Source organism: Patiria miniata, unplaced genomic scaffold (genome assembly GCF_015706575.1).
Source record: "Patiria miniata isolate m_02_andy unplaced genomic scaffold, ASM1570657v1 HiC_scaffold_15, whole genome shotgun sequence".
NCBI classification, from domain to species: Eukaryota; Metazoa; Echinodermata; class Asteroidea; order Valvatida; family Asterinidae; genus Patiria; species Patiria miniata.
The window spans coordinates 4,058,035-4,085,911 of NW_024037053.1; the positions used below are offsets into that span (position 1 = coordinate 4,058,035).

At 37.2% G+C, this 27,877-nt stretch overlaps 1 protein-coding gene across 1 annotated transcript; it reads left to right on the top strand.

The window, feature by feature from the left end:
- LOC119722273 (receptor-type tyrosine-protein phosphatase mu-like) lies at positions 1-27,315 on the top strand. The gene is made up of 32 exons (XM_038192316.1): positions 1-73; positions 811-936; positions 11,149-11,277; positions 11,754-11,984; positions 12,376-12,696; positions 13,053-13,313; positions 13,531-13,671; positions 13,964-14,116; positions 14,445-14,579; positions 15,490-15,795; positions 15,964-16,181; positions 16,617-16,683; positions 16,865-16,971; positions 17,255-17,456; positions 19,406-19,505; positions 19,643-19,725; positions 20,115-20,344; positions 20,659-20,746; positions 20,861-20,937; positions 21,104-21,140; positions 21,433-21,530; positions 21,783-21,902; positions 22,001-22,152; positions 22,479-22,614; positions 23,024-23,173; positions 23,428-23,527; positions 24,162-24,238; positions 24,488-24,622; positions 24,729-24,857; positions 25,212-25,360; positions 25,574-25,709; positions 27,062-27,315. Exons 1-32 carry the CDS (start codon positions 1-3, stop codon positions 27,131-27,133), a joined length of 4,539 nt encoding a protein of 1,512 aa, XP_038048244.1. The 3' UTR covers positions 27,134-27,315.
- Positions 27,316-27,877: the final 562 nt, after the last annotated feature.

Consider the following 27,877-nt stretch of genomic DNA (forward strand, 5'->3'; position numbering starts at 1 on the left):
ATGGCGTCGGTTTTACGCTGGGATCGTTTAGGTGTACTGCTGTTGTTGATGGACGCCTGTCTTCTCAATGGAGGTAAACAAGCTAAAAGTTGATTTTCTCTTTAAGATCATTTCTCTGTTTTAAAAATCAATCGTTTTAAATACAATAGTTATCTGTGACTACGTGAACGTAGATTGTATTTTCTCTTTCCTATTTTTCTTGCACAATACCTGTCATGCACTCGATAATGTTATGATCATAAGGTGCCCCTTTCAAATCCAATTTTACATTAAGAGTTTGAACCACTGATCAAGTGTTCAGAATGCTTTGATAATTTCCCACTGAAATTTCACAAACGGCATCGGCTGCTTTTAAAATTTTCTCTGCTGCGTATAATTATGTGCGCTCGGACTCTATAATCATGACACACATGTATTTGGTTCAAGACGATTTTTTAAGGGGTCACTGTAATTTTCGTTCATACTGTACTTAATGAGTCGACATTATAACTGACATTGATATTATACGCTTGTAATGTATATATGTATGCTTTGTTTTAGATTTGCTATAATTAATTTAAAAAGCATCTACATGAGCAAAGCCAAAATCATACCCATTAAAGCCACGAATCAAACATTTCTAATGGATCCGGCGACACATATTTCTTCGCTCTCTCTGTTTCAGAGGTTATACTATAGACCAACTCCGACAATGTAGGGGGAAAAAGACCCAAACGTATTTACGAAGTTTGTTGGGGTGAAATCTCCCTCTGTCACCAACTTACCCACTTACTCGCTCAATCACTTATTATCGTATATTTGAACTCATAGTGCTATCCTTGAATGTGGTTGGGAAACCGGCCAATCAGAGCTCAACTGCTCCAGATGTTAGTGGCGAAACCTTCGTGGCAGGGAACGCTGTGGATGGAAATAAGTTAAGCACACTTTCGCATACGGGTAAGTTAATTACTGGACGTAGATGTATCGAACCAATATATTTATTCATTTTGATACGAGATACCCGCTTTTGCAATTTGATTGGTACGACCATTTCTTTACAAACTGAATAAGAATGGAGATGATAACGGTGACCTCAACGATCCGAGGAAGTTCAGAAGTTTACGCGACGACTCACTGTCTGAATCGTTCTGTTACTCGTATAGGCCCTAACTTATATTGTTTAGCATAATGGAAAAACTGAAATACATTTGTGAAGTAGCTCCAAATGTATGATTCTTTTCTATCACAACAATTTCCTTGGTTTGGCGATATAAATACTGTACGGTGAGAGGAACCTATATTTTTATTATAAACATTCACCACCGTTCCTTATATTTATGCAATACAAGCGAAATAGTCCCATCACTTTACAAAATAGGGCCTGACCTAGAACTAATTGCAACAGAATTTATTTAATCACTGTCAGGCCCAGGAAGTTATATTGTTTAACATACTAACAATCTGATTTCATCCAACCAGTGCAAGCTTTTATTCAGTTTTTCATCACACGCACATAGGCATGAGGCGAGCTTTACTTTAAGTTTTAGGGATATTATAAGACATCCCGGATTCATGAGTTTGTTTATTTAGAAATTTATGTCTCTGGTAAAAGTTGTTCAATTTCAAAATGTTCTTAAATTTATCCTCAAAAAACATAAGCGAAAAAAAATAGAATGGAATTTCTAGAAGTTAAAATTTAGCCGAAGTGAAAGCATTACATGAAAGAAATTAGGCAATATGACAATTGTAAACAAATCATAAAACGTGCCAATCCCTTACGCTGGGTGGGGGGGGGGGGTTCTCAATCGAACCTCCCTGCCCGCATGCCAGTGAGTTCATTTGCTTAAAGTAATAATAGGCTAGATCTGCCTCATGGCTTCATGACGTTAACATACATATTAATTTATTTTATTTTTTTTATAATACAATTAGATACAAATACAAATAACAAAAAAAAATAATTATTGGGAAAAGGTGACATTAAGTACAAGAATTTTGGACGGTGTAAACCCTAAAAAAAAAAAACCTTAACAAATCTTTAGAAAAATATTTCCAGGCCTAATACCAAAAGATAGTAAAACGGTGTAGTTTCGGGCCCCGTTCCGTTAAGGAAACACAAATATCTGTTGTTACTCGTACGTCTTTAAAGTTTTAGCCTAGGCCTCTCTGCAAAAAAATAAATAAATACACAAAAATAACTTGTGAGAGCATTCCATTTTCTTCATAGAACTAACTGATCCCACTTGGGAAAAATGTTGCAACCTGACGCCACTTCATCAGCGGTTGAGTACAAAAGATATGGAGAGTCAAGACAACTTTCAAAGTATTTCCTAAAAAAAAATTGGAAATATATCTCAGTCCCAGATTCATGTCTTGTCATTTTTTGGCAAAGACTGACCTACACTGAGATGATTATGAATAAAAAAAAAGTGGCGTCAGGTTTCAACATGTTTTGCCCACAATTATTTTAAAACGTAATCTCAATACAGAAGTCTGTTTAGGAATTCGGAATTCATTTCTTATGAACCTCATTTGCAAAACTGGACTAAGTAGGAGTCCGTATTGTAGTACACTTTCACCCCAGAAGAAAAGTGTTCCACGATTCCAAAAGTCTTCCAAATTTAATTTTAGAATGATAAAGAAATATTTCATTTTGGTCATGGAAGAAAAGATGTGACCCAAACTAAAGAGCGAGGACCGTAACAAAAATAACGACGCAAAAAGCTGCATACGCGAAAGGCCTAACTCGTCATTACATCCCACTGGCGTTCCTGCACGGCAGGCATGTCGTTTTTGGAAAAGTTTTCATTGCCGCTAAGTGTCAAAAGCTGTTTCTTTGGGACTTTTGGACGGCAAACAGGACGAATGAACAAAATGTTCTAACGACAACCATGGATTTTTCATGATCAGCTTTTGTTCTGTCCAAACTGCGAAAACTGCCGGCATATCGCAAAAATCCATGATGGCGGCCACTTTTTTAGCATCGTGGAAGTGCCGCATTCATACTTGTTCATGATGCGCTAGCGGGCGCTACTTAATTTGCAAAGGTCATTGTCATAGACTTACCTTGACCCACCCACCCACAATTTGAAAAAAAATCTAAATTAAAAAATATTGAAAATTTTTAATGGCCCCTTAAGAATATTGTTTCCGACAGACAGTCGTCGATGCTGCAGTTAATCGCATGTGGGTCATTGATCCTAAACATTAGCCTTCATAGTGCATGTAAATCGAAACATGTAACCAGACTAATCAAGAAAGTGCGCTCTCCATTGTTCAGGTACAAAAGGCCTACATTTTTATCTTCAAAGGTGCTTGGAAAAACACCTTTACAGTTTAAATACATTTTGGTTTTCATTTGATAAAAATACCACTTATACATAAAAAGTCAAAGACTTAAATAATTCAGTTTTGCAAGATTACGATAAAATTTACGAATGTATACGGGCAATTCTCCATGGGAGAGCAAAAAATGTCAAAAATAAATATTTACATATTAAACCTTTTTTGTACTTTTCCCAGACCTCAATTAAATGGGGAATTCAGTTCAAAAAACGAAATTGAAAAAAAATACATATTTCTGGTAAAAACAGTGATTTTTGCAATTTGTGATTAAAAACGTTCAGATTTGGTAAAAAAATAAAATTTTGTGTATGTATTACTTTCTGAGTTATAGGGAAAAGATTTGATTTATTTTATGATGTTACAAGTTACTAACATTACTCAGGGTCATTAAAAAAAAATCTAAAAAAATAAATATATATATATATATAGTGTAGGCCTTCATTTAAAAATGTCAAAATTAGCACATAATTCCGTTACCGAAAAAATGGCAAAAGTTACCTATTTCACAAATTTTCTTGTTTTTTTTCTTCAAATCATGTATGTAAACATAAATGAAAAATAAAAAATTTAAAATAGTAATTTCTTGGCATTTTTCCAAGTGGTAACGGAATTACGAAATGGTAACGGAATTACGGTAACGGAATTACGCATGCACAAAGTATGCACATTTTCTCCAAATTATGTACATGACATATTAAATAGGAGATTTGCATGTAACCTTGGACAATAACTTTAAATACTAAATTACTTGTTAAATCATTTCCCTCTTTAATTTGTAAATAATCAGGTGTTCCATTGATATTTTTTACTTTTAGTTTTTCTTTTTTACTATTTAAAAAATGCTAATAGTTGTTTGGATGCTTAAAGGGAATATACAACATTTTCAAACATCAGAAAATAAAACTACCAAGTTTTTACGAAATACCTTGCTAGGATGTTGGTAAATGACAGTCTAAAGCATCCTGTAAACTTATGGCACCTGGTGTGAAGTAATTTTCAAGAAAATTATATTTTTGTATACATTTCCAACGGTGGTCGGCCGACCACCGTTGGAAAAACCTAACTATTTTTCAACTACTGCTCCAACTTTACAAAAACTCTTTCCAGTCCAAATTTTGTTTGCTATTTGTTACATGTTCATGAACGGGTGCAGGCCAGCTAGTCTGGTTCCCTTACCCTCCAATTTTCCGGCATCTATAAATTGATCCATTTTACCTTTAGTGGAGTCAAGGAACCAGACTACTTGAACAGTTTTGTTTTTCTTGGTTTTTCCAGCATTTTCGAACGCAAAACTTCAAACATGTCAGTGTAACAAATATTTGATCTATTATACTAACCCCTCAAATAGTTCATTTCTTGAAATTACAGCAAAAGCCAATGATGTACATTCCCTTGAAATACATGTGTTGCCAAAGCCGTTGTCTGGTACCCACAGAAAATATATTCCACAACAAGTATATGAAAGTTGAGTACCAGACTGTATTTGTACTTCTACTTGGCATAACTTAACATCTTCCCTTGCTCAGAAATGCCAACTAGTGCAGTTTTATTGTATTTTCCACGATAAACTAGTGAAATACGATAATACAATTGTTCATAGTAAAATTCGATTTTCGGTAAAAAGAAATATACATATATACATTGCTTTCATTTGACCTTGACCTTTGACCTAAAAAATGAAGCCCAGACATGTTTAGGCCTACATTTACATTTTGATCTGCCGATTTTTCACTTAGCTTTCTCCTTGTGGCATTTTATAAACTTCTAAAATTTGTATTGTGATGAGTTTATGTTGAATTCAATGTAAAAGTATTGCATTTACCTATTACATGTAAACCTATGGCGTAATTCCGTTACCGCCCAGGCGTAATTCCGTTACCGTGATTAAAATGCAAATTATGAAAAGAGTGATTATTTTTTCAACATTGTTCTGCATTGTAGTTAACAACACCCCTGAACTCTACAAATAACAGGTAGTGTCCAATTTTAAAATTTCAAAACTTCAGAGAGTTTTATTAATTTACGCGAGAACTCAAATATGCTTGTCCTCTGTCCGTAATTCCGTTACCGATATTAAGCTCCGCCCCTTAAAGGGTAATCTTGTGGGATTTTTTTTTTTTAGTGGTCAATCAATTCTACTGGGTCTTGGCTCCCTTTCCATGTTTAGATTAGTTGCCTAGCATAGAACATATTTTCTTGGGAAAGAATAATCCTTGACAAAGTGACAAAATTCCGTAATTCCGTTACCAAAGAATTGCCCATACCAAGCTTTAACGTAATCATTCTAAAATTGAAATTAAATTCAAATTAAAGATTATTCAATAAATTAAAACTTAAAACAGCAAGAAGAAAACAATGTTAACAATTGGCGTTCGTCCCCGTGTATTAAAACAGAACAAAAATGACAAGTGCAAAAATGGACATAGAATTAAGGGCATATGACAAGAGCGGCAATAAAATGATGGATTGGAATTTGCAGTTAACCTAATGAGTTTGAGAATGCTGAATTCAGCATCTGTACCATGGATGGTACCGGTGAGTCTTTGTATTTTTGAATTCTTATTCGTAGATTTTATTAAATTTTGTGTGCTTCTTATTTCTATTGGAAATAGGAAAGGACTTCGCAAATTTCAGAACCAGTTGTTCGCATATTTGGAATAATGACTAAATATTAAACAAATTCCATGAGATCGTGATAGGACAAGACAGTATTCAATTAAATAATTAAACGCCAATTCTTCTTTTTTTTTTCTTGGAGCTTGGATTTCCGTAATTCCCGATGACCACACAACCACTGCAGATTCCAGTATTGAACGAATAACAAGATTTGGCGTGGACGAGACGAAATCGAATACTCCGCGATGAAAACGTGTGCTCGTTGTTTGAATTTGCTTCATCCGAATTTAAATTTTACCGACAAAGACGAAATTAAAAATTGGAAGTGCACTAAATCGATGTTGATAGACGAATTAGAATATTAGAAACGATGAATTCGAATTATAAACGTATAAAATAGCCGGGAAAACCTATATTACAATAAGATCAAGAACTTCAAATTGATTTTTTTTTTTAATTTACTGAGGATGTAAAGTCGACGTGAAGCCATACTGACACTCTGTTGAACTTGCCGGTCATCATCATCATTAACTTGCAATTGACTGGGAAAAACCTGATTACGAAGAAAAGAAATCTGCATAGCCTTGCATTTCAAAGGATTTTATTTCATATCGTTTACATTACACCAGTCCACAAGTGTGTTAACATCAGATTGCAAATTTGACTGTTCACCTCTGGGAACAATCTCAACTACACTGAGATCATCAACATACTTCCACTGGAGAGAAAAATAGGAGATTTTTCACATGTTCTATGTTTATTGGCTGTTACGGCACTTTTGCCGAAACAGCCTTTGTTTTCGTTAAGATTTTTATTTTTGGCTGTTTCGGCACTTTTGCCGAAACAGCCTTTGTTTTCGTTAGAGTTTTTTTTTTTTTTTTTCCCCCTTCTTTTTCAGCCATCGCCCATAGCATTTGTACACGTTTTCACAGTGGAAGGCACTTTGGGCACTAAAATCAATCCGATTGACTTTATACTTGGCACACACTTAGACCAGCATCTGAAGTTGTGGGCCGAACATTGACGTCATGGTGACGTCATCGACTAATCTATTATAGAATTTTGAATATTTAATTTTTCCCATAGACTTTGTACACAGAAATCAAAACAATTGTCGATTTTCAAAGGGCATTTTTTACTCTTTGCCAGTAATTCATTTGCACCGATCTTTGTCCAAGCAAAGACCCTAATTCAAACAACATTGTGTAATGATAACGTCATGATGACGTCATCCGGTGTGTATTTATAGGCAATTACATTGTGACAATTTTAATATTTAAAAATGCATAAGAAATCAACCGTATGCGTCCGCAGCATTCTGTTATCGGCAAGTGGTAGAGTAGGTTGAGGTCTTTATTTCATTCAGTGTGCGTGAAATCACGTGACCCTTGCTTCCGGTCGAAAAAGGCCAAAACCGGAAGTGGCTTATTATTTGAAAATGGTAATAGATATGAACTTGCTTTTAATGGTGTTAGTCTCTTGGCTAAAAATATTCTTCAAATCATCTACCAATGACGTCATGCAATCTTCGAGCGCCCTCTAGCGACAGGTTGAAAATTTGCAAAAATGTATTTTGAATAGATGTCTGTGGCAAATTTGTTGGAATCGCCTAAATATTGGTGTATTTGATGACCTTGACCCACTTAAGACGTGTGCGAAGCTTTAGACGAATTACGTCATCAGACCGGAAGTTATAATCAAAAGACCTTTTTTCATTTGAAAATTCCTGAAAAATCAACCATGGCAGTTTTTATGTTAGTTTTACTTTAATTGTCGATTTAGGGGTAGGTCTAAAACATTTCAAAGCTTCGAGGCAGTAAGCGAACTTGGACATGCCCTGCGCACGCTTAAAAACTTCAGGTTGACAATACCTCTGCTCTAAAACATGCACAGAACGTCTATGTACATACACGTACGTTACGCACATACATCGTATGTCAGTCAGCTGCAGCCTGCAGAGCACGTGTTGCCGAGGTCAAATCCTTTCCACATCACAGTGACCGTTTTAGCCGATTTTCGGCTTACTTTGACAGATTTTATGTTAACGGTGTTAGTCTCTTGGCTAAAAGTATTCTTCAAATCATCAACCAATGACGTCATGCAATCATCGAGCGCCCTCTAGCGACAGGTTGAAAATTTGCAAAAAGAAAGTTATTTTGAATAGATGTCTGTGGCGAAGTTTGTCGGAATCGCCTAAATATTGGTGTATATGATGAACTTGACCCACTTAAGACGTGTGCGAAGTTTAAGGCGAATGACGTCATCAGACCGGAAGTTATAATAAAAAGATCCTTTTTCTTTTGAAAATTCCCGAAAAATCAACCATGGCAGTGTTTTAATATGTTAGTTTTTACTTTAATTGTCGATTTAAGGGTAGGTCTAAAACATTTCAATGCTTCGAGGCAGTAAGCGAACTCGGACATGCCCTTCGCACGCTTAAAACTTCAGGTTGACAATACCTCTGCTCTGAAACATGCACAGAACGTCTACATTTGTATATGTACATACACGTACGTTAACAGCCTGCAGAGCACGTGTTGCCGAGGTCAAATCCTGTCCACATCACAGTGACTGTTTTAGCCGATTTTCGGCTAACTTTGACAGATTTTATGTTCATGCATGCGCATAGTCAGGGACGTATAATACAAAATCATAATGCCGAAAAGCCCTATGTTACGTATTTAAAGGTGCACTTTTTCTGCAGTGGGATTTTCCACAATTCTTTTCCTATACAACACTGATATCTTACTGAGTAGTTCTTAACTTCAGCCGAGAATTACTATGAGAAGGAAAGAGAAATCGTATTTTTTTTCGCGCTGTTATTCGATTGAACATATTCCTAAGGGTCAGAATATCAAGTAATATTTCATAAAAATGTTTCAGTTCAAGGCAAATTACAAATTTAAAGGTGCAATTTTTCTGCAGTGGGATTTTTTTTAGCCCGTTAACTTTGTACACGTGTTAGCCCATTGACTTTGTACACGTTTTCAAGCCACCATTTCTATAACTTGGCGATCTGGAATCGTCATCAATGTTACAGCCAAGGAAGACACTCATACAAAAATTATGCCAAGACTATGACGTCATGATGACGTCATCACCTAATTTATGCTAAAGTAAATTGTCTTAATTATATTAATCGGATTTAAGGTCAAAGCTTTATGACAAATTCAAATGACGCAACGACTGCATGTAAGTTTGACTGCAAAAATTGAAGAAAAAAAACCCGAAAAAAAGCTTAGCAATATACCACAAGCGTGTGACATGTGCAGAAAATTAAATTTTTTCCAAATACGGTGGGTAATACTGCCAAAACATCCCCTTCCAGTGCATGCTTCAGACACATGTGATTGCATTGGTTTTAAATACTGATCTTTGGCATTTCGCCTTTTGTTGACTTCCGCCAATGCCATCTTAGATTGCTCTCAGTTTCCTTTATTTTGTAAACACCCCTATACACTTATAATTGAGCACATTAATACGAACTAAGCCCGCATCGCCAGCTTCGAGGGGTAATGAATAAAATAAATCACTACAAGGAAACTCTTTACAATTTATAACTGGGGGAAAACCTTGAATGAAGACCTGCTACAATTGGAGTTTTACGTAACATTAAGTGGCCATTATTCTATTATATGGTTTGTCTGCAGCACAATACTATCCAATTTGGTTGTAGCTTGGTATGAACCTAAGCCGCCAAGTTGTATACATAAATCCAACTGACGTCATGATGACGTCTTGACATGACATCTCACTCACATTAAAGCTGCATTTTCTACAACCTATAAATCTACATTTGCATTTTCTTTTTACTACACCCGCATTACCTATCAGTCTGTAACATAATGCCGAAACAGCCCTATGTTTGTCCACAAACATATGTCTAGTTTTGTTTGGAGTTGTTCGACGCTTGAATGATTTTACTGCAATAAGTCCTATAGGTCAAATCGTAACTTGACCGGACTCAAAACGTCGCAGAGGTTTGTTTTTTTTGGAAGCATGGCACAGTGCCAAACACTGTAAACATGGCACCTCTTTGAAAGTTACATACTGCCTTGCATAGGCCTATGGTTGTCCCTGATGCTCGTAAGTAGCTTAACATAATATGGCGTTCTCATTTTAAGTTTCTTTTCTTCTTTTTTTCACTGTTTCAACTGTTTTTAGTCATGCCGACATTAACATTGGATGTATACATTATAAGTAGTAAAATTAATGTGCAAGTAAAAACAAGTCATACATTAAATTTGGATTTAACTTATTTTAAAATGAAAAAAAGTAAAACTGCTGCAAACTGCTTACTGACTGGATGGACCTGAAATATATAAATCTTAAAATTAATGTGGCCTGACGTTGCGAACATAGCAAGTTCTTCTTCAGAGGCTAAAACAGAAAAAATGGATACACAGAAGCGTCAGCATAGGGGATCAGGAGAAGCCAAGAGCTTTTATTCCTCCGCCTATCCCATTTCCTATATCACGCGTATTATAGTTACATTATAACATTAACTTTGTTAAACATAAAAATACAAGGACAAGTGACTTATTACAAGAGTACAATTAACAACACAATACAATAAAAAAAACAGGAGATAAGACCATAACAAAAAAAGATTTATACAATGGTTGACGTAAGCTTGGTTTTGAGTTTCTTTGTGAACACATTTAGGGACCCCGATATGCTATCTGTAACTGAGGAATAGCATTTGATGCCGTGTTGTAATGTTTCATTTTTACACAAAGTGGTTCGATTATGGATTTGATACAGATTACTTCGAGATGAACTTCTCGTTGAATATGAATGTACATCAGCGGAATATGAAATCTATGAACGTAGACATGTAGGCACCAGGCCGCTAGTTAAAGTTAACAGTCATGTACATGTCGTACATGTATGCATGCGACATGTGTGACAAACACCAAGTAATTACCTAACATGTGAAGTCATAGGGGTAATGCCGGTGTAATGTGAATATCCGACTTCATGAAATATGGACTCGTTGGTAGTATTGCGAATGTGAAAGCATGATAATAGCCTATAAATATGCCTATTTATAGGAGAATGACCTGTCATATGCGAGGGATTAAAATCTAACCAATAATAGGGGGAAAGTCCGATTTTCATAGGAGTAAGATTTTCATATAACACCGGCATGCCGGTGCGAATTTAGAACCCTCTTTAGTGGCGTCTTATATTCTGATTTATCCACAGGTTATAATCCAGCGGGACTAAAGACAAATCCATGGTGGAGATTGGACTTGGGAGCTATCTACTGCTTGAGAACTATCACCATATATAATAGACAAGACTACGAATGCGGGAACCCCGCGCCCGATTGTGGTAATATTGCTGTAAAGTGTATGTGCTGTTAGTTGAGCTCTCAAACTTGAATATAACTTTGTTAAAGGATTGTTTTAAAGGTTTCCAAGCCAAATGCAGTAGCTGAACTTCTCTGGACCTGATTACCAGGGTACTCCTTTGTGTCATAGCGGCTCACTTCTATTCCTATCACGTTTACTCGAAATCAGAGCTTCCACTAGCAGAGAGTTCCATTTTCAATGAGTATATCTGTTATATCCCCAACGTTTGTTTTACATGAAAATACTGAGTGTTAAGCATTAATGTCAAAGAATTTTTTTTCATTTTGTTTCAACTTAAGGAGCAATACAAGGTCAAACGACTTTAATTGTTAAAGGTCTATGTGGGTACAACCCCCCCCCCCGCCTTCAAATTGGAAATTGCTCAGACTAAATACATTTCAGTTTAAAATGAACTCAATTCAAACTCTTCGCTTCCATGTGCTTCTTACATTACAGCTCGCCGTTTAATAGGTGCTATAATACGAGCAGGGTTGAATCAAGATCACCTATCAAACAGAGCGATAGGAACAGTCACTGAAGAGCAAGCCATCGATAGAACGCAACCGATTGAGATAATAGCGAACCCGGTGGTCACCGCCCATTTCGTCAGCGTGGATATCCCGGGTACAAATGAAATCCTTCACATGCGTGAGGTCGAGGTTGGAGAATACTTGGATGAAGGAGGGGGTGAGTGTTGGAATGGAAGTATGTCAGTCACGTACAATGATATGAACCAGTCGAGGCACTTTCATTGTTATGTTACCATTTACTTCTATGAACCAACCTTAATCCTCTCCCGAATTTCTCCCAAAACACTATTGACTATCCTGTAAGTATCCAAACCTGGTTTAAAGATGGCTACGTAAATCGTAATGTATTTCGTTGTCACATGATATCAAAAGATTTCGTCGTTACAGTTGTAAACATTGCTTATATTTTGATACCACCTAAAAACCGAAAGTACCGTTTGCTTGCACATGCATGTACATATATACGCATAATCAAGAATCAGAAATGCCGACTATAGCTATGGTTTGGATAAGCCATCGCCGATAACTCGTTTTCATAATCAAAACAGATGGGGATGTGGAGTTTACTCTTGTCACCAATCCTGCTCTACTTGGTCAAACTGGAGACGCCAATGCCATAATTGCAGCTTACAAAGGTCCCAACGATATCTCCGCTGATGTCTCATTCGGTCGTCAAGTGACAACAGGAGGGAGTAATGACCTTCCGTCAGGGTCCAATCAGCTACAAGATCCACTCCTAGGATGTCAGGTCAGACAGCTCAACCTACCCGAAGAGGATGGGATCGACAGAACGGGTGTCTTCTACTGTGAGGCGAGTAGAGCTGGCAGGACGAACACGAAGATACTGACCGTAATCTTGCCTAAAGATGGTAATCATGTTTAAACTTTGTACGCCTTATTAGTCATTAGATCATTTCAAACACATTATTAGTGTACAATCAAGGAGGCCCCCTTCAATGGTGAATGCATTGTACCATTGATATTGTTTAGGTAATTCGTTTCTTTGTACAATACCTCACATAATGATTTCGCCATTGAAAGGGGCCTCCTTGAAAGCGCAGTGATAGCGTGAAGTTGTTTATGGATAAACACTAAAATATGTGCGTCGTCGTCATTATACCCATCGTTAACTCCCAGCGCGTAACTGCACATCTTGATACTCACGGCCTCTACCCAAACAAAATCCTCTTAACATATGTGCCTCTCATGGTTTGTGCCATTTTAGAAACCAACGTCCATATCCGTCCAGCAAAGAGAACGCAGGTAGCTAGTGTCTGGGACTCAGTTCGACTAGAGATGCAAAATGAACATGCACCGAACACCAACTACAGATGGCGGCATAATGGAAGTGATGTCACATCTTGGAATGACCAGCTCAGTGTGTCTATTGATGATGTTGCTGTGAGTGATGGAGGAGTCTACAGCTGCTTCGTATCTGACCAGGAGGATCAACAACTGCGTGGCACCATGAGGCTTATTGTGCGAGGTTATGTCTATTTAAATTAGCTGTTAAAATAATGGCTCAAATAATGTGAATGTCTGAAAAGAAGAGCATTCGCAATAATGCAGAACGATGAAATATTTGCCAAATACAAGCAACTTTTGACTGAGGAGTGAGACACCCCAAACCATCAAAGGACCCCAGAAAGGTCACTTTCTTCTCAATCAATGTTTTTCTTAATTTTGTCAACTTCTCTTGACAGGTTGTTCTTCGGGAAAGTGGGGATCAGCATCATCTCACTGTCTCAATGTCTGTCGTCGATGCTACAACGGAGGCGTTTGTGATGCCAAGACTGGATCCTGTATATGTGCTCCGGGTTTCAGTGGAGAACAATGTCAACAAGGTAAGTATCAATGGCGCAATACATTTAATCAAATTGGATCCGAAAAGTGAATCTTAGCAAGTAGGATGGAAATATACGCTCTTAATCTGTTAGCGTGATTAATTAACATGCATGACTTTTCAATATTGCCTAATTCAACAAAGCACTTGGTAGTTTTGATAAAATTAGGTTTGTTATCAGGCATATTGTCACGCATGGAGGTTTGTGCTTTTGCTTTGAGGCCGAAAAATACATAAAGATCACCATTTCTGTTTATTTTTTACAACATTGTACTTATATAATTTGCATACAGTACGCGGCCGCAATGTCTTCGGTAAAAATGGTGTTCATAACTGTTCTGCTGGCGATGATCACGATTATGCTTGCCGGGGTCGTTTGTTTTGTCTTCCTGATCCTTACGGATGCTCATGTGCTGCAGGATTCACAGGACTAGAATGCACGCAAGGTGAGGGGGAATATCGCAGGGAAAAGGCCCAGTACCGCCTTAAGTGAAATCCAGAGAATGTTAACGATTGCTTTAATGTCTGCAAGTCAGCTAATGTTGGTAATATATAATACTTGTTTTCTTACAAATGACCTAAATGGCAACCTGTTACAGCCACTACAATTGAGGGCTGGAAGTATAACCTATTTAAATACTATATGTCTACACAGTTAAGGCATGTCAGTATAAGTCAACATCATTATACCTCGTTGTTACCTTAGGGAAATTTCTATGAACTTTACGCATATCGATAAATGAAAAATGTAACTGATTTCTCTTCCTTTATTAGAATGTGCCGAGGGGAAGTATGGAGCTGACTGTAAGCAAACATGTCACTGTGCAGGTACCTGCAGTAAGGATACAGGAGAATGCACCAACGGTGGTTGTGACTCGTCATACTTCGGAATCAATTGTCAATGCTCAAGTAAGATAAATGCAAGATTGAATTTCGCCTTATACTAAAAAATTAATGATACAGTTATTGAATCAAAAGTGGTGCAGAATATCCAAAAACGGTTGTCCGATGTAAAATATGAGCGTTCTTGTCTACTATCTGGTTTGAATAATCAAAACACTTTTCTCACCAGCTCACAGCCCGGGGGGGGGGGGGGGGGCGGATTCTGCCTCCCCCTCATATCTCGGCCATCGAGTGACGAAAAACTATGAAACTCGGTACATGTATACACCAACTTAATAGAACTAAAAGAAATTTCATGACATTAGGGTGAAGAGTTTTGGAATGATGGCTAATTAATTATTCATATGCGCAAATGGTAATTCTGCTTGTTGTACATACTACGTTCTTGTTACGCACTCCATCCGCAAGTTGCGAACCCAACAATGTGCCTAAGTCTTCAACATTATGAAGTTGGAGCAGAACTTGGAAGAAGAAGACACTACATAGGATTATGGAAAATTTCAGATGCGCAAGACTCGAGACTAAGTCAGGACAGCTTGGGTCGGAAAAAAAATTGCAAGGGTATCGCGGAAATAGTTGAGGGGGTGGAATCCGCCTTGGCCCTTTCAGGGTTAAGTAATAAAACCGGGGAAATAAATCAAGCTTTTTTTGTATCCACATTATTAATGCGAAAACAAAAGCCATTGTCGGAAATGATTGGCTTCGGGAATGTTTCATTGCCAAACGTCGAAATAGATTTACAAATCCATTTAATGTTTGGTAAGACAAGTCACAACCAATCTTTTTGTACATGGACTCCATTCGAATCCATTACGCCTCAGCCCAATTTTCAGATGAAAAGACACATTTATCACAGGGTACCACAGCAAAGTTCTAACTTGGGACATGATTCCCTTTTGGGGGGACTTCATTTCAGATACGGAACCTTTCACAGGAGAAGTGAAATCTACGTCCATCAAGAAACGCAGCCTTGGTTTCTCGTGGAGTGTGCCAACAACATGTGGAGGTCAGCCAGGTCCACCCATCACCGGATACCAATACAAACTGACTGATACGGTTTCCGAACAGCAAATACCGCTTGCATCCGATTCTACTACTGACACATCAGTTTTATTAGATGAGCTGATACCGTATGTTGAATACAGTTTCCAAGTTGCAGTTGTCACCAGTGAAGGGACGGGAACGTACAGTAACAGTATGGATGTAAGGACAGCAGAAGCAAGTAAGTTTCGGCAAATGCGTTTAGGGAAGCCAAAGTGAAGGCAAATTTAGGACAGTGACATGTCACGTGTGAGAGTTAAAGTCCATTTAAGGATAAAAGACCAGATTCCATAGGAGCCCGAGTTTCAAATGACACCTGCATCAATACCAATATCCTTCGCTTTTCCAGAACCAACAGTCCCTTTGAATGTCAACATCACGAATGTCAGTGAAGATTCCATCACGGTTACTTGGATGAAACCCGACCCCCCGCAAGGGAATATTACAGCATACGACGTCGCCTGGACATTGGGAGATGATCATGACACACGTCAGGAGACAGCTGTGGGCATCACCGTGGCGTACAGGATCGATGGCCTTCGAGTAGATAATACTTATAATGTTGAGGTAAATTCTTCTCTTTTTTCGCGTATTTACAAATAAGTAACGAGAGATAGAACTGAGTGGACTTGATGCAATGCGATGCACACCTAGAGGCATCACTGCCTCCGCTAGTGTGATACCGAGTATGCTTGACTTCCAATTATCTACACACACACAAAAACACCGTGTAACTGAACTTAGATGCAAGACAATTCAGGGCCCTTCGATAAATTTTTTTTTCTGTACACTTTAATCATACCGAGGTAATACTTGGCATTGGAGTACAGGATTAACTACGCATTGTATTGGCATGTTGACATGTTGATCAAACTCGGGTACAAGGTTCTTGCTCTGATCTGAAATTCATTGAAGGACATTAAGATTTCACTGAACTACAACAAACACATGAAATGTATACAGTACACCATTTGCCCAATATCATTTATTATTAAAATCCAGGTGCGAGCAAAGACTGTAATAGGGGATGGTCCGTGGAGCGAAGTAATCAATGCGACAGTGGTAGGAGGTAAAAAATCTCTTTGCTTGTTTTTCTTCTTGACAAGGACTTCACTGAAATCTTAGCTATAAATATGTTGTCCTTTGAATGTCATACGTTCTTGAATGACTTTTACTGAAAACTGCCAAACGACAATTTGTTCAGTCTCGTTTTTTGTGTTAAATTTAATTGGTTTTCCTTCCTTTTACAGTACCAGGACCATTACAAAATCTTCACTGGACAAATCGAACTGATGAGCGGGTTACTTTGGATTGGGATCCGCCGCTAGCCCCTAAGGGACCAATAAGTGGTTATGTTGTAAGTTAAAAAAAAAAAATAAGTAAAGCACAGCAAAACCAAAAGTAGTTTAAAGTTGTTTTCTTATGCAAAGCAATCTCTCAGGAGGACAGTAAAAAGATTATTGAATTTTTTGACAAGTTCACTGTTGAATTATCTCGTTATCTACCAGCAATCATATACTGCATCATTTGAAGATCATGCGTGGTATAAAAAACTGTTTTAGATATTTTAATAGTGCTACAATAACTTACCATAAATACTGCCATGAGTTAACATCAAAATCCTTAATTTTCTTGACTAGGTACAATACAGGGCAATAGAAAGACCTTATCAACCAGATTTCACTCCAACGGATACTTTCATCAAAAATGAAACGGCCAGCGCTCCATTTGTACAGGACAATCTCGAACCAAGTACACAATATGAATTCATCGTTTCAGCTAAAAACATGTGGTATATGGGCGAGTCACAACTCTTGCAAGTTTACACTAAACCATCGAAAGGTAAGAGTCATTTTTCCTTACTTTATGGAAGAGTGCTTTTGTAACTAATCCCAATTCTCCTTAATGTCTTGTTAGTATAGCGTATATAGATCTTATGCATAGGATTGCTGTGGCTATAGTGGATAGCACTATAGCCATATCAATCCTGGGAAGCAAAGTAACAGAAATAGTAAATTTAGATACTACCACCAAGAAATTAAAACAGTTGCAATACCACAAGTGGTATGGGCAGCCTTCAAACATCAAACCAAAATGGAAGATTTCTATTGTTAAAGCAATAGTGACCTTGACCTTTGACCTGTCATCCCCGAAATCAATAGGCTTGATAAGACTACTAAGTGCAACTCACAAACCAAATTAGAAGTTTCTGAGCATACGGCCAGGGGATAAAAATCATGTTGGCCACTTTCCTATTAAATAAAATCTTCTCCGTGTTTAATCAAAAGATACCAAACTAAACTAAACTCTGCATTTTTACCATAATTCAAAGTACGCATTAAATAAAGAAACAGTGCACTCGCTCTTCTTGAACACATAGGCCTACATCATGAATGACAAAACCTTGTGACTCTTAAACAGACATACCAGCACCATCTAAACCGAAGGTATTCGAAGGCGCGACGACCGACACTACCGTAACAATTGGTCTAACAGCCCTGATCTCTGGTGGAAAGTACATAGAGTAAGTTTTAGATAATTTTTCAATCTTCTTATAGAAGGATTTAAATTACTAAACCTTTGTGGATAAACATACAATTAGGATTTTGAAAATGGTTTAAAGAGGATCGAAGCCTAATCTGCAACACCAGCCGACTTTTGAAAAAAAAGTAGAGGGGAAAAACCCGCGTCGACGCACCACATTTAGGGCAAGCTCCATACCAGAAACCGGAGACTTTTTTTGCTTTAACATGGGTTTCCTATAATCTTAAGATGACCGACTAGGATCTTCTTGCTGTCAAGTTGCCAAAACAATACATTCCCATTGACAGCGATGTTTCATGATGAATTAAAAGTGTCATGCTTATTGGCGTCAGAATATATATTTTCCTTCCCTTTCGTAGATCATTCATCGTACAAGTGAAAAAGGTCAAGTCCTCTGATGTGGCTCGAAGGGAAGCTTCGATCTCTCAACACTTCAGCGATTCCGCAGATAACTACATAGCTGCTGAATTCAACAAAAACGAAGTTCCAAACAAATTTGTCGTCGGAGACTCCAAGATTTATGGAGACTATACCAATGCACCACTTCAGACAAACAGTGTCTATGAAATTCGGGTTGGTTCCGTCAGCAAGGGAAACGAAACGGTAAGCACGACATTCATCATTTCTTGATAGTGCTCAAAATCTAAAGACGGATGCTTTTAAACTCTTGGCATGAATCTGAGTTTTAGAAAGAAGCAAGACACGAGATGTAAAATAAAGTGTGGAAGCACTTTGTTAAACTTCGGGTCTGATGACAAACTGGTCAACATGAATAGAGTGCATTGAAACTGATTTGAATAATGAATGCAGAGAGAAAGTTTGCAATAACTGAAAAAAATGTTATTTGTTATCTAATGTTGTGGAGTTATGTACTAAAAACTGATTTTCAACGTTTTATTTTTTTCACTTCTTCGTTTTGGTTTACTTTAGGAAGCAACGGTGAAGTTTTCTCTACCCTTGACCGTGACAGGTATTCTCAATATAAAAAGCGCTATGTTCATAAAGTATTTAACTGGGTACCATGAGAGAACCAGCAACATTATGTAATATATTTATAAATATCTCAAACATAATCAGATACGACTTGACTTTAACCAACAGCATTTGTTTCGCACCTCTCCGCTCAAGGCCACTTTTGGTTATTCAGGATTTTAAGTAATGTAAAAAATAATTTTCTGTTAATGTTCAGTTACGAAGATTGTAATGGAAGGTAAATTTCGTGTTTTGAATCTTCTTTACAGTAATAGTATCACGGCCGAATGATTCCACAGGACTTGCTGTAGGAATGGTGTTTTTGGTGTTGGCACTGGTGATAATTATTATAGCCGCCATCTTTGTTTACAAAAGGTAAAAACAAAACAATAAAAATATCTTCGACCATTTATGTTAAATATCAGCGGCCATATATATAGAAAAGGGAAAGTAACGGTGCCAAGTTGAAAACTTCACCCAATTTATTTTTTTGAAATTGAATTAATTAACAGGAGAACCACTCAAGCTAAAGACATATCTGAGGGTAGGGGATCATTGATGCTGTCACTGGAACAGAGAAATGATGACGTGGCAGGTATATTTGATTTGTGACTTTGTTTTTCATTTTAACACTATATATCCAAATATTTTTGGAGGTCAAACACTATTTGTTGATGTCTAGGCTCGACGAATGATGTCATAACAATCGCACATTGTAAAACAAAGTAGCCTAAACTACAATCTGTCTCTCTTTCGCCAGATTCTTCGTGTTGTCATTGTTCTCGCATTCTTCTCTCAAAATCTTTCAAGACAAATTGTGTTGTACTGAGTCTGAAGTTCAAAAAAAAACTCAAGACTTCTTCCCGTTAAGAGTTTGCTGTCTTTCAAGAAGTCAATCTCACAATCTAATTGGTGATTGATCCGAATGCGGTTCCCCCTTCACGGTTACTGAGGTAAACCGATGTTTACTTTATGTTTTTGCAGTAACTCAACCTAACGCATACAATGAGTGTGATGAAGTGTGGGGTCAATCTACACCTGCGGAACCAACTACACCTGCGGAACCAATTACACCTGCGGAACCAACTACACCTGTGCCCGAGCCGAGGCAGAAGCCTTTCAAGAATCCAGCACCCGTTCGCATTGATAAGCTAGCTGACTACATAAAAACGAAGGAACTTGCAGGGGAAAGGGGATTTGAGGCAGACTACAAGGTACAGTTTTCGTTTGGATTGTTTCGATTGGTAGAGATTTGGGTACCGTATTTATTGTGTTTTTGGATAAACATAATCTGGGCATGTTTTTACAAATTTTAAAGAGTTGGTAAAACTTGACGATGGTATATTGAATATTCCGCGGTGATATATTTTTGAAGTGAATTGTCAAGAGTATTATATAATCAATTATGTACGGTTTACTGGGAAAAACACATAGAGAGAGAGCGATTTCAATTCTTAGGATTTACAGGTCAAAAATATTCAAATCAAAATTCGTGGTTCTCAATCCAGTTTGTCATTTTATTTTTTAGACCCTTTCAGACGGTCCGTTACACCCGTGGACAGTGGCAAAGAAGCCAGAAAACAGGCAGAAGAACCGATTTGCCAACGTCATCGCCTGTATGTTCAATCTTTGAGAAGTTTTTCAAAAACCAAATCATATCACAGTTCTTCAATTAATTTAAGAGGTTTTCGTTTCATGTTTCTAACTATACACCGATCTTCCCAACACAGATGATCATTCTCGCATTGTCTTGACGCGTTTAGAGGAGGACCCTCATTCGGACTACATTAATGCCTGCTACATAGATGTAAGTTAACTAAATAACAGTGAGTTGGATTCTGGAATGACTCCATGAGTAATAAGTATAACAGCAAGCTTGCAATACTTGAGGCTTTTTTATCAGTAAGTCATATTACAGGGGGCATCCAATATAATTTCTGCAAGTTGATACAGTTTTGCGTTTTTGACTGCAGGGATACAAAGAGACGGACAAGTACATCGCCAGCCAAGGTAACATTTGTTAATATATTATTTTATAATAATTACCGAAAATTTAATTATACTATTTTCGAGTTAAGGAATCGTTTTAAGCAACTTGCGACGGTAAAATTGGTTCTAGTTAAACATACGAGATACACTCAAATGTCTCCCTTATTACTAATGTCTCACTACTGTAAAATAAGTTACTAGAAATGATCTCCCTAATGTACCGTTTGTTTTCATATGAGTATGTATAAATCATATTCCCTCTACTATACACAGGAAATATTAAAGCACATTGAATGTTATGTAATCTCATTAGGACCTAACAACGCATCTCTCAATGACATGTGGCGGATGGTGTGGCAGATGAACGTGGATAAGATTGTCATGCTGACGAATCCGGTGGAAAATGGAAAGGTGATGTATTTCAGGACTGATATCAAAAAATTATGAATATTTTTTTTCCGATTGGTCTAAACACGAACATCGTGAGAAGACATTGTGAGGACTGCCAATTTTCCAATGTGAGGTTGTACCCAAAAAAATAATTCATGATTACAATAAATATATTCCAACATTTTGGCAATGCCACTTCAAGCTAAGAAACACATGTTGTATTGGTTAAGACTAACTTTACAAACTTTTAAAATCAATTTGTCGTAAACTTAGGCAAAGTGTTTGCAGTATTGGCCAACTACGGGAACGTCAACTTATTCGGATATATCTGTAGCGATTGTCGACGAACGAGTTTTCCTGGATCACACTGTTCGGCTTTTCAAAGTCATTCAGGTAAATTTTCATACCGCTTTTTACCTTTATTTCAAACTATGACATTGCATAGTGCATTTCATTTAGCTTCGAAACAACTTTACTTTCTGTCAACTTAGATCGACAATGAAGACGATTGTCGCTTTTTGAAGCAGTTTCACTACAACACCTGGCCAGACATGAAACCACCTGAATATCCCGCTCCATTGCTCAACTTCATGCGAGTGGTGAACGCTGAACACAACGAAGGACGAACCATTATACACTGCAGGTAAGACCATTTCCTGAAATTGGTCATCAGACAAAACCTTGTCCTTAAAGCTCGATTACATCTTCTTTTAAAAAAGGTTTCAAAATGAAAGCTTACCAAACATTTCCAAAATGGTCTAAACATGCTAATCTAAACGACAGTGAGGAAGAAAATGAATACCAGCTTCAAACTTATAGTTTCCATAAGCACTATGGATTATGCACACACACACAAGAAAGAAACAGCCGTTTCAAAGAGAAAACATATTACAGTGTCATTCATTTAACAGACTGTTCTTTTCAAAATGTTGTGGGGTTTTTTGTTTGTTTGTTTTTTGTCCACTTCAGTGCCGGCGTTGGTCGCACAGGGACCTACATTTGCCTTGAGTCAATGCTTGAACAGATGAAACAGGAGGGACAAGTCAATGTTCTTGCCTTCATCCATCGCATGAGACAAAAACGGATCAAGATGGTACAGACTCCGGTAAGGTAGTCCAGTTACGCAAAAAAAAAACATTTGACAGAAAACATGTGAAACATGATATGTAACATGGTCATATATTACTGAAGCGAAAGAATTATCGGAGAGCCATAGACTGATGAGTGTATCTGACACTGTATAAAATTACGTCAGTGTAGCTCAAACCTACGTTTCTACGACGGAATATTCTATCACACAAACAGTGACCTTCTCTTCACCAAAACAAGCTCTGAACTCACGTGTTCAACATGATGAGAAACTCTGATGCACCATCACAGCTTTAATTCAAAATACAAAACAAACACCATCTAAGAGAAAACTTAAATTGACTTAAAAAATTGTTAATTGACTTAAAGGCATCATTTTCGAATTGGTCAAGAAATCAAGACTTGATCTGAATAATTTTTTTCAGGAGCAATACAAATTTCTCTTCGACGCCCTCCTTGCGGCCTCTATGACTGGCGAGACTACCTACGATATGACAAACTTCCGTCGACAGCTGACTACTCTGAAGAAGACCGAAACTGGTTCCAAGAAAACAGGCATAGAGAAACAGTACAAGGTAGAGGACAAGTGGGGAAAATATTTTCTTGAAAAATATTTCCTTGGAAAAGGACAATAAATGAAGCTTAGTTCATTCAGCGACAATGAATTTAAACATTTACAAATAGCTTGCCTTCCACTACATGACCAAGAAAAAATTGCTCACAGTATTTTTTTTACGCCCTTTTGATTGATAAAACTGAATTAATCTGAATTTGCTTAGGACAGCTGAGAGAGACTCCTTAATCTAAGGAAGTTAACGTTTTATTTTAGACGTTGGGTGAAGTGCAACTGAGTCGTCGCAATAACCGCAGCAGATCAGCACAGCTACCAGAGAATGCATCCAAGAACAGATTTCCAGATTTTATTCCAAGTGAGTGCCACGATTTGAAGTGCAATTCATTCCATTAGTTAATTTATTTAGAAAACAACCTGAAAAAAGGTTCGAAGATTTTACATTTTTATCTGAGGATTCATGCCTCCATAGTATCAACCTAATTGATATTTAGGGGGGAGACTGCATTTGATTTATAATTACAATATCAAGATAGCTACGTGATGTGTAAGAAAACACAAAGTAATATCATGCTAACATGTCACATGATATTACTGCACTATATAAACATAGCCACGGGATTAATACATAATCCTCTGAATGTCAAGAACACAATGTGACGGAAGGCAATTAACTGAAAAAAAAACTACAATCATTCTGTAATTTAGATTACATTCGAGCACATAATTATTTGTTACAAACCACGCCAAATCAATGCAAATAACAGACCTAATAATGATAACTTGTAAAGCGCTGGTGTCTAGATACAAACCCTATTCACCGTGTTGGGGTCTGATGATAAGCCTGAATTAAGATGTATGTTTTGAGATTGCTTGAAAGAATCAACATCAGATTGTGATGTTGTTAGATGTTACATCCCTCAAGCAACATTTTGTTATTTACAGACCTAACAGTGGTATTTCTTTCTTGTAATATGGCATAATCGCTGCAGCTGATCGATCCAGACCATTCTTGATGACCGACGTAAGCGAAGATGATACCAATTACATCAACGCAAGCTTCCTCCCGGTAATATAGCGACTTTGTCTAAATTTCCCTTCACTGTCATAACGATTCAAGAATCCTAAAAAAAAATCTGTAAATTTTACCGGTAGTTATCTGGCCACAGCCTTTACAACTTTTGCCTGTACTTGCTTACGTAAAATTACAAGTTAAAGTACAGCTCAGGGGTTCAAATCCCGTTCAATTTGCTCGGTGTTTAGGCTAGATGCTTGATTTTGATAATCTACTTGTAACAAGTTTGCACTCACCCTGTAGGGCTATCGCAAGAAGGACAGGTACATCGCGACCCAGATGCCGATGCCCAACACCACTGCCGACATTTGGCGTCTGGTGTACGACCACAAAGCGACTTGTATCGTCATGCTGAACCCTTTGGATGAGAACGACAAAGTAAGTCCTAAAAAGTTGCTTAAAAATGCAAAAGAAATATGTATACCATGAATTTACTGCTTATTTAAGAAATAATAATGGTTTCATTAATTATTTCTCTGAATAGACAATGAGTCGTTACTGGCCAGAAGAGGGACCAATCGAATTTGGCTCGCTGCTAGTGAAGCTGTTACAGACTACACAGTACAAGGGTGTTACTGGGCGCACGTTTTCTCTACGCAACAACAAAGCCAAAGTAAATTCTATTTTTGTAACTATTACTAAACAAATGAAAAGTACTTTTGACAAGTAATTTAAATAACAAGTTCTGCCATGTGCAAAGGGTGTTTGAAGGAGACTGCTGTGGATCTAACATATTCGACTGCACTTAACTTGAGAAAGGATATGCAATAGATACGAGTTGAATAGTTTTAGATTGAATACCGCAGCAGATCTACATATTTTATATCGTTAATCTCTACAAAGACAAGCCATAACCATGCACTTGATTAACCATTTCATTTTCAATTTAAAACAAATGTATTCAAGCTCGAAAAGATGCAATACAATAAATTAGTTTCCACTCTATACTTTTGCAATCTTGCTTTAGTCTGAGCCCATACGAACTGTCTGCCAGTTCCATGTCCAAGACTGGCCGTCGGATCAGCCGGTGCCCAGATCTCGACAAGGATTACTCACTCTCATGGAGGTGACTCAAAAATGGCACGAGGAAAGACCACCCATCGTGGTTCACTGCATGTAAGTTGCAATCAAAATACACGATAATACTGCTTTTTCAAATAGTCACTGTTCACCAGGGCCCATTTTGTTAGGGATTCATCTCTCAACTTCAGTTACATTTTGTAATATAAGTACTTGTCACTGAATATTGAAATTTTAAATCTTAATGTTAGCATGAAGTGACTTGGAAATATCTCCTAAAGAGTCTGTTTTCATAAATGTTTAATCAAGGAATGGATTTGGTCGCTCTGCCGTGTACTGCACCCTGATGTCGGTGATGGAACAGTTGCAAGAGGAGAATGTTGCGGACGTGTTTCAAGCCGTTCTTCGCCTCCGAGCAGTTAACGGCAGCATGATGTACTCTGTGGTGAGTGTTTTACTTATTCACTTAATACTTAAGGCTAAGTAAAAAAATATATATGTTTCTTGTCCCCGCCCGCTTCCTTTTTGGAGACCGCCTGGATATTTTTATTATTTTTTATTTTTGTAATAATGCAGTAAAAAACACAGGAAAAGTCCACAAATTCATCGGAAAATAAATACAAATGCCAATACAACTCTTAATGACACTGTAAATATGTTCAGTTCTCTTGTCCAACTTGTCTTTCATTTTAAAAGTGTCTTTGAACAGTGGAAACACCAACAGTTGCAGGACATTTTAAAATGGCGGCCATCTTGAAATAAATAAAAAAATTAAAAAATAAAAAGCCCTGCTTCCTCCTCTTTTTCAAAATCCCGGACGAGAAACATGTTTTTTTTTATTCGGCCTAATGATTTGATACAAATGTACAATGATGCACAAAACCCAAGGTAGACTTTATTAGTTTCCTTGTTTTGATGAACATACATTTATACTATCTTTTTTTGGGGGGGGGGGGGGGGGGGGGGGGTAGGGTGGGGATAGTTATTCTTGATTGCTTTGAAGTGCGTGCTTTGAATTCTAAAAATAAATCAACTTCCGCACGATATTAAAGGGCATGCATGAAATAGTTCAAAGCTATGTTTGAAAATACACATTATTGTCTCATTCAACCTTATTTTCAATTTTCGTTTTTGCCAATATATTAAAGGGCATGCATAAAAATAGTTAAATGCTATATTTGAAAACACATATTTTTGTCTCATTCAACCTTATTTTGCCATTTTCAAGGTTATTTTGCTACTTTTTTGATTGGATTTTATGCTAATGTGAGATATAATTTCACTCCAGGCAGAATTATGGATATTTTGCTGTCACTAAATTGTTTTCTTTGGTGATTCTTTGTATGTCATTACTGGCAGTAAGCCTATCAGCAAACTTTTCTCACATTTTTTTTTTGTTTTTGCAATGACAAATTTACCCCTTAACTGAACAGTGTCTTCCTGAAATGACATAATGTTCGCAAAAACATGAAAAATATTAAATGTGTAAATGTGTGTGTGCACTTTTCAATAAATTTAACCAATTGCTTTGCAATTGTTGCCATTCCACCGGTTCTTCAAAACTATTTTACTTCGCTCATACCACCTGCAAGTGTCTATTTAATACTCTGACCGGTTTTCCAAACTCTATTGAAACACACCTCATTGTTCGTGTTTCAGTCGGCCAAAACTTTAGGCGCACTTAATGCACAAAACAAATTATTTTGATTGACTTCGTTAATTATCGATCGAGCACTTCAACTGATACATTGTAACAGCTGGTCGATTGACACATGATTTGCATTCTCCATTTGACAGGACCACTATGCGACGTGCTACGATGTGTTCCAGGCCAACTTGGACTCGTCCACTGTCTACGAGAATCTCTAGACACAGATTCTCCCAGTGGTAATACACTTCATCAAGATATTCTAAAAAACTTAATTTGCCAATTTCTGCCAAGTAACGCTAAGCTGTGAATTAAGATAGCTGTAACTTGTAAGGAACTTAATTAATGTTGCTTCCATAGTTTAATAGCCCTACTTCAGGCCTACTCCCAATTTGGTTTATTACATAGTTAAATTACTGGTAAGGACAAGAAAAAATGTGTTTTCTTTGTAATACATTGAAAAAAATGGGTGGGTTGAATCATTTTGTGTGTGTGTGTGTGTGGTTTTTTTTCTGCTTTTTATTTTTTGGGGGGTGGGCCTCGTTTTTCGTAGCCAAATAAAATAGAGTGGGGTGGTGGTGGACTAATTGTTGTAATTTTTTTGCGTGCATTCAAATTTTTTTACATGTTGTTTTGACATGCATTCTTCAAAGTTAACATGTGAATCAACTATTCATTCCATCTGCGCTGTTTATTAATATGAAGCTGAATTAGAGTAAAAAAGATTGGAACATATCTTGCTGAACAGTGGAATGTATTTTTGAAAATCAAACGTAGGCCTACTTGTGTTTCAATCTAACGCATTTTAAAACAGAATGTATTTCAAAACGTTTAACTTGTATTTTTACCACCCGAATGCATTTTCCAAAACCGAATGAAATTTTACAAACCGAACTCAATTTTGGTTCTGCATAATTTTCTAGGTTGAGTCGGGGGTACCTGTATAATAGGTATATTTGCGTAGG

What these genes read in the sequence shown, in the direction of transcription:
- LOC119722273 (XM_038192316.1), top strand. Translation starts at nt 1, where the DNA reads ATGGCGTCGGTTTTACGCTGGGATCGTTTAGGTGTACTGCTGTTGTTG. An exon ending in ATTTCCAGATTTTATTCCAA is followed by an intron (nt 23,528 to 24,161) that starts GTGAGTGCCACG and finishes TAATCGCTGCAG; the next exon opens with CTGATCGATCCAGACCATTC. An exon ending in CCCATCGTGGTTCACTGCAT is followed by an intron (nt 25,361 to 25,573) that starts GTAAGTTGCAAT and finishes TGTTTAATCAAG; the next exon opens with GAATGGATTTGGTCGCTCTG.